We start from the raw sequence: 8,461 nt of genomic DNA on the forward strand, positions 1-8,461 counted from the left end.
GGATAAGGTTAATAAAACATGTATTCCTATGGGTTACTGTAGATTAAGAGGTCATCTGCATAAGCTAGGAATCTAGAGGAACGACCTATGTCACTTCTGTGATTCGATCGAGGAGACTTCATTACACTTGCTTCGGCAGTGCGAGGTAGTTGCAAAAATATGGAAGGAGGTACCAAAGCCCCACTTGACCAAGTGTGGAATTCATACAATCGCTAACCCTTGGAGTCCCCTTCAAGTATCTGGCATCTCCTGGTTTGGATGAGTGACTGTGAATGGTTTAGGACACAGTAGGCCGCTGTGCATTGCTCTGCAACGTATCTATCTTTCTATCAGCTAAAAAGAAGTACTACCGTTTGGGCATAGTTTGGGACTATGCTTGTTTACTATGAATATATATGTGACTAAATATATGTATGTAAATTAATAGAGCGCTAGCCCAGACACTGTTTAACCGTCGATTGCATTGCACAGCTTCTCTACAATCACTTTATTCAGTTGCAATCAAGTTTTCAACAAATCGCCGTTTTGCGTTAGAGCCCGCAACGCGCGCTGCATACATATCGCTTCATCTGCAGTATATGTACTACATACATACATACATACATACATATTTAGTACACACTCACCATGTTTATTCACCCTATCTCTTCTTTCCATTGCAGATGATCCACTCACCGCCACCAATGCCGTCACTGCGCCTGGTTACCTCAATGCGCAACCCTCATATGCAGACGCTATGCCAAGCGCATTTTATTGCCCTGCCGAGGGTTTGTACGCCGACGACTATGACTGTCGTATCTACTATCGCTGCGAAGCGAAAACAAATGACTACATCAAAGCATACGCATTCGCATGTAAAGTGGGCACCGTTTTCTCGCGCAAACTGCGCCTCTGTATGCCACCCCAGTTGGCTGGCCGCGAGGAGTGCAACGATTACATGAACGAAATTGATACGGACAATGGCGATAATGGTGATGATGGCCAACAACTGCCGCTACTGACATATGGTATTGCCAATAACGGTAATGGCATACATGCGACCGCAAGCAATACTGCCGCTGCCGATGGCGCTGACGCTGACGCTGTCAATGCCGCTGTAACGCGTGGTCAATTGCAAAACTATGGGCTGTCAGGTTTGGGCGGCGTTTCTGTTATTTCCTTTTCCACATCGGCGGCGCGTTCGGCGGATGGCAGTAGGGCAGCGGACGAGCAAGGACCTCCTTGCGAAGATGATGGATTTATGAGCGATCCAGACGATTGCACAATCTTCTATCGGTGCATTTCGAATGGACGCAGTTTCAATAAAATNGTGGTGGTAATCAAGAGGGTAGCAATAACCAATCGAATGCGAATAATCAATCTGGTTCAAGCAATCAGTCGAATTCTAACAATCAGTCAGAATCTAATAACCAGTCAGGTAGCGATAATCAGTCTAGCTCAAGTAATCAATCTGGTTCAAGCAATCAATCCGGCTCGAGCAATCAGTCAAGTTCTAACAATCAAACAGGATCTAATAACGAGTCTGGTGCAAATAACCAGTCTAGTTCAAATAATCAATCCAGTTCAAGCAATCAATCCGGCTCAAGCAACCAATCTGGTTCCAATAATCAATCAAATAACTCCAATAAACCCGGCTCAGATCCAGACTGTAAAAATGACGAAACTTACATCCCCGACGAAAAGGACTGCACAAAATTCTATCGTTGCAGAGATAATGGTATCAGCGGCTTGGAGAAGGTGCCATTCACCTGTGGGCCTGGTACAGTTTGGAATCAGGATGAGAAAGTCTGCGACATTCCGACTAGCGAACAAAAGGAAAAATGCAAAGCTGTGTTAAATATTGGGGGCTCCACCAACGCCACCAGCAATAATCAGCAGTCAAGCAACCAACAATCCAGCAGCAATCAACAATCAGGCGGCGGTCAACAGACTTCCGGTAATCAAACTACATCAGGCAGCAGTCAACAATCGTCGAATAATCAAAGCACGTCTGGTAGCAGCAATCAGTCATCGAATAACAATCAGAGCGCGTCTAGCGCTTCAGGCAGTCAGTCCAGCTCATCTAACCAGTCCGGCACAAGCGGAGGTCAATCAAGTTCTTCAAGCGGCAACCAATCGAATCAGCAACAATCAGGCAATGAACAACAGCAACAGTCAAACAACACAGCCACAACTCAGAAACCCTCCAATCCGGAGGGCATTTGCCAGGATACCGAGACTTACCTAGCCGACAAGACAGATTGTCGTCGATTCTATCGTTGTGTCGATAACGGTAATGGAGGTTTTGATAAAATACCATTCGATTGTGCACCAGGCACAGTGTGGGATCCAGATGTTTTAGGCTGCAACCATCCAACCGATGTACAAAAAGAACAATGCAGTGTTATGGCTAGTAGTGGCAGTGGTGCTGGTACGGAATCGAGCCAACAATCATCGACTTCAAGCTCAAACCAACAGTCATCAGGAGTCAATCAATCTGGCTCAAGTTCAAGTGGTTCAGGGCAACAGTCGTCTAGTAGTCAGCAGACTACGACATCAAGTTCGGGCCAACAAACAACTGGCAGCAATCAATCCAGCTCAACCAGCAGTACAGGTTCTAGTCAGCAATCATCTAGTAATAATGAATCAAGCACTTCCAATCAAGAATCTTCAAGCAGCACCAGCTCAAATAGTACTCAGGAAAGTTCAACAAGTCAAAGTGGCAGCAGTAGCAGTACACAAGGATCCAGTAGCAGTCAAAGTTCCGGTAGTAACCAGGGTTCCTCAACAACTCAGGGCTCCAGCACTAGTCAAGGCTCACAAACACAAGGCTCCTCTACAACGCAACAGGAATCTTCAACATCGTCAAGCGGCAACCAGCAAGGCAGCACAAACTCCACAACACAGGGATCTGGCAGCTCGCAGTCGACAACCGCCAGCCCAGGATCGACAAGCTCGCAAGGTACAACCACGCCAGCGCCTATTCAATCTAAGCCGTCCGGCAATTGCGATAGTAAAACACAATTTTTGGGTGATGAAAAAGATTGTGCAAAGTTCTATCGCTGCGTCGACAACGGCAAAGGGGGTTATGATAAGGTCGCTTTTTCATGCGGACCCGGTACTGTTTGGGACAGCGCAATAGCGGCCTGTAATCATCCGTGGGCGGTGAAGGATAAAAATTGTGGTAGTGGAGGTGCTACGCAAAAGCCTCAACCTACACAAGCGCCAGCAACCCAATCACCGAGCACCCAACGTCCCACAACAAATCGCCCTCAGCAGACAACAAAACCACCCACTCAAGTACAAAAACCCACCACCTCTCGTCCAACACAGACAACCACTACCAGTCGCCCAGGTGATAGTACGCAAACACCCATCGCACCACCACACACTGTAAGCACCCAACGTCCCATACTCACTCAGGATCTTTGTCGAGAGGATGGTTTCATTGGTGATCCGAAAGACTGCACCGTGTTCTATCGATGCGTCAGCAACGGCCAAGGCGGATTTACACAATATTCATTTAAATGTGGAGATGGCACAGTTTGGGACAATGAATTGCAGACTTGCAATCACGACTTAAAGATGTGTAATCCGAATGCGGGCACCGGCAAACCAACTACTACTCCAGAACTAACAACTACAACCACGAGGCCTACGACGTCCTTGCCAACCACACAGGCGCAGTCTACTACTCAGACTCCGGGCCATGATTCTACAACGCAGTCATTGCCGTCCANATATTCATTTAAATGTGGAGATGGCACAGTTTGGGACAATGAATTGCAGACTTGCAATCACGACTTAAAGATGTGTAATCCGAATGCGGGCACCGGCAAACCATCTACTACTCCAGAACTAACAACTACAACCACGAGGCCAACGACGTCCTTGCCAACCACACAGGCGCAGTCTACTACTCAGACTCCGGGCCATGATTCTACAACGCAGTCATTACCGTCCTCGACTACAGATGACGGCAAATATCCGGAGGGTTCAACAACACCAGCAACACCTACAACCTCAGCTACCTATCCAACAACAAAACCAGAGTATACCACAGCCTCTCCAAGGCCTACGATTACAACCAGCCCAACAGATTCTACCACGCAATCCTCATCAGAGTCTACTACAAGCGGTGATTATGCAACANTACTACTCAGACTCCGGGCCATGATTCTACAACGCAGTCATTACCGTCCTCGACTACAGATGACGGCAAATATCCGGAGGGTTCAACAACACCAGCAACACCTACAACCTCAGCTACCTATCCAACAACAAAACCAGAGTATACCACAACCTCTCCAAGGCCTACGATTACAACCAGCCCAACAGATTCTACCACGCAATCCTCATCAGAGTCTACTACAAGCGGTGATTATGCAACGACCATCGGTCCCATACCAAATCTGCCACCAGGTACCAAATGCGAGGGTGAAGGTTTCATGGCGGATCCGAACAACTGTCGCAAATTCTATCGCTGTGTGAATACTGCAGATGGCTATGTCCGGCATGAATTTACCTGCGCTAAAGGCACTGGGTGGAGTGAAGAGAAGCAGACTTGCGATTACGCTGGCAACATTGATAGATGTGCAGGTCAAACCGAGGAACCCGAGCCAGTTGAAACAACCACAAGTGGTAGTTACCAAACCACCACATCTGGATATGAGAAGCCTACTACTACACAATACCCAAGTACAACAACTAGTCAGCAAACTTCTACCGAAAGGCCAACAACAGCTATACCTGAAACATCCACACACGTGGCAACCACTACGATTGCACCGATACCAACAACCACAACGCCAGTGCCGACCACAACGACCACATCAACAACCAGTCCGACGACAGAGGTGCCGACAACATCTCAGCCAACATCACCAAGACCCACAACAATACCAACAACAGAATCTACAACAACCGAGAGCGATTCGACCACAACATTGCAACCGACTTCAAACACGCCCGTACCAAACTTACCAGCAGGGCAAACATGCGAAGGTGAAGGTTTTATGGCTGATCCTACAAACTGTCGTAAATTCTACCGCTGTGTCCGAAATGGCGACACCTATATCCGACACGAGTTCACTTGTGCCAAAGGTACTGGATGGAGTGAGGATAAGCAAACTTGTGATTATGCTGCAAACATAGAGCGTTGTGGCGGCCAGACCGAAGAGCCCGAAACGTCTACAACAGCTACAGAGACGCCCTTTGAGAGTTCAACGACGACAAGACCCAGTGACTGGTCAACCACCACGCCACCCGCATCTACCACACAAGCGCAAACGACAACTGTGCCGACGACAACGGTTCAAACTACTACTATAGACTCGACAACACCACAAGAAATTTCCACTACCACCGCTCCGACCACCACAAGTACACCACAGGGAACAACAACCACACAACTACCCATAACTAGCACAACTATTCAAGCAGAAACTACAGCGTATCCAGTTACTTCGAAACCTGGATATAAACCCACACAAGCCACTTCAACAACAAGTAAACCTGCCACAGAATACACCACAACACCGTCATCAACCACTGAAGACTACCCTGGCACAACTGAAGAGCCTGTTAACTATGTCTGCACTAGCGAAGGCTTCTTCGCAGACCCACATGACTGCAACCGTTATTATCGCTGCGTTGACGCAAAGAAGAATGGCAAGTATCAAATCTATAGCTTCCGCTGCCCAGAGGGTACAGTTTGGGATACGTCGTTGGAGACGTGCAATTTCCCCGACAGTGTTTCGGGTAATTGTTCGCAAACAGTTGTAACCACAACCGAGGGATCTGCGACTGAGTCGGGAAAACCATCGAAGCCAACGAAACCAACGAAACCGACCGAAAAGCCGACAACGGAGCAAACGAATACTGAAACAACAACACAGCCGCCAATTACAACTATACAACCGACAACAGCTACACAACCGACAACAACTACACAGCAGGCGACAACTATACAACCGACAACAACTACACAACAAGCGCCAACAACTACACAGCAGGCGACAACAACTCCAATCACTACGACTACAACTACCGTCGCAACAACAACAACTACTCAACCTACCACTATCCAAACAACTACAACTACGGAATCAACAACGACTCTTCCTCCGGCAACGACAACTACCAAGCCAACTACTGCTCCAACAACAACGACTGAACAATCAACTACCTCTTCTACACAATCGTCCACAACCCCGCCAACAACAACAACTGCGCCCACAACAACAATAACACCTGGTCCAGCAGCGAACGACTCCAAACCCTGTCCTCAAACAGGTGAAGGTCAAAATCTGTTTGTCTGCCCGACAGGCTTCCGCCGATATCCGAAGAGCTGTGACTTATTCTATCAATGCACCGAGAAAGCAGAAAGTTATAATCTAGCGATAACAGTGTTTGAATGTCCCAAAGGAACAGTGTATGACGAGCGAAGGAATCTGTGCGATAAACCACCAAAGGGTGACAACTGTCTGGAGAAAGCGATGACGCGTTCAGCATTCTACGAGGATCAAATAAGGCGCCTAAATATGGTAAGTTGAATGTTGTGATGCCCTCGGAGAAGTTTAAACTTTCAAATCATTTATTTTTCTTTAACCCAAACAGGTACAAATACGTTCCATTGGCGAGCCAATGTGTCCCGGTGAAGGTCATTTTGCGCTGAATAAAGATGAATGCAGTCAGCTCTTCATCAAATGCGGCTACTCAGCGACGACGGATCGTTTGGAAGGACAAGTCTTTCGTTGTCCGCAAGGATTCGCCTACTGGGCGGTGAGTAGACGCTGCGAACGCGCTCAAAAGTTACTCAGCTGCACACCCGCTAAATACGACACTGGCAGCGATTTGCCAATGGAATGGTCGAACATAGGAAATAGGCGTAGAAGTTTAAATATTTAAATACGCATAATTATATAATTATGATTTGATTACACAATATTTATGGTTATGTTTATTTTTAAGCTATATACCACATACACATACGTATGTATTCCGAATCGCATCCGTGCAAAATATTCGAATTGTTTGCGGCGCATGCGCAACGTATACACAAAATATGTACGGCATGCGCCACAAATGATTCACGAATATTTTTTATTAGTGATTAAGTACATAAATATTTTTAGTATTTGTAATTATGGTACTGCGGGCAAGCCTTTTCACGGACAATAAGTCTGAACTAAGTTAAGTCTGTTTTAGTTTAATTTGAAAGTGCTTAGCATTGGGTCAAACTCATTTTGAATGCGGTGTCGGTATTTATTAAATTAAAAGATATAAAATATCATAAACATACATACTTACTGGGCAAATATTACTCTTTAGGTAGAGAGTTAACAGCTCAGAGTTCAACTTCAATTTAATCATTAATTAGTTATAGTATATGTATGTATGTGTATGTCCTTAATAATTTATTAATATTTTAATGATGCGTTATAAGCGTTCCACATTATTGCCATATGAAAAATTTTTAAAAATAAATAAAGAAATATGAAATGCAAAGTCTCTCTTCAATTTTTAATACGGCAAAGGTGAACTATGACTACGGTGACCATAAATAAGAATTTAAGATGCAGGACAATTTTTTTAAAAGATATGTATACCTACACATATTTACGCAGTATAGAAAAAAGAAACACATGTAAATATTTCTTAATTTCTAATTCAAAGTTGCACTTAAATCTTGAACATAAAATACGTTTTGTGAATCTATATAAAAATTTTGAACACCTTTTTTTTATGGCACCGTTCGCTCGATTTCAATGAAACATACACCGATTTAAAGGATATCTTCTTATTTGGCATTGTAACCGCCTAAGCGATTTTGACCGAGTTCAACAAAGCACGCCAGTCGTGTCTTTTCTGTGCCAACTGACGCCAATTGGAAATGCCATGTGAAGTCGAGTCCTTCTCCATCTGGTCTTTCCATCGCAGTGGGGGCCTCCCTCTTCCTCTGGGTTCCAAGTTGAATACTTTCAGAGCTGTAGCGTCGGGGTTCATTCGAACGACATGGCCAAGCCAATGGAGCCGCTGTATTTTAATTCGCTGCACCATGTCCATGTCGTTGTAAAGCTCATACAGCTCATCGTTCCATCGTCTGCGGTACTCGCCGTCGCCAACGCGTAAAGGCCCGTAAATCTTCCGCAAAATCTTTATCTCGAATACTCCAAGAGGCGCCTCATCGGATGTTGTCATTGTCCATGCTTCTACGCCATATACCAGCACAGTCATGATGAGTGACTTATAGAGTGTGATTTTCGTACGACGAGAGATAACTTTAGTTCTCTCCTCCCATACAAAATGCAATGTATGCCATGTCGCTTATCTCTGGAACCATTTATAATAAGGTAGTTGAATTGGATACACATATAAAATGGCAAGAACCATTCAATAGGCAACCATTTTGTCCCATATTTCTAAATCGCATTGGATGATTGTTATTTTGTGCAGGGTTTTTAAAAGGATTAGTGTGTTT

The 8,461-nt window shown here is 45.3% G+C and overlaps 1 protein-coding gene across 1 annotated transcript; it reads left to right on the forward strand.

Moving 5' to 3' along the window:
- Positions 1–662: 662 nt before the first annotated feature.
- LOC108375404 (mucin-5AC-like) lies at positions 663–7,433 on the forward strand (the record flags this gene model as incomplete). Its single annotated transcript, XM_017631529.1, is given in 4 exon segments — positions 663–1,305; positions 1,308–4,117; positions 4,150–6,524; positions 6,598–7,433. Coding segments are annotated over 4 exon segments (6,119 nt in total), but the record flags the coding sequence as incomplete, so codon positions are not given.
- Between the last annotated feature and the right edge of the window lie 1,028 nt (positions 7,434–8,461).

Source organism: Rhagoletis zephyria, unplaced genomic scaffold (genome assembly GCF_001687245.7).
Source record: "Rhagoletis zephyria isolate East Lansing unplaced genomic scaffold, Rhagoletis_zephyria_1.1 Rzeph_scaffold_08881, whole genome shotgun sequence".
NCBI classification, from domain to species: Eukaryota; Metazoa; Arthropoda; class Insecta; order Diptera; family Tephritidae; genus Rhagoletis; species Rhagoletis zephyria.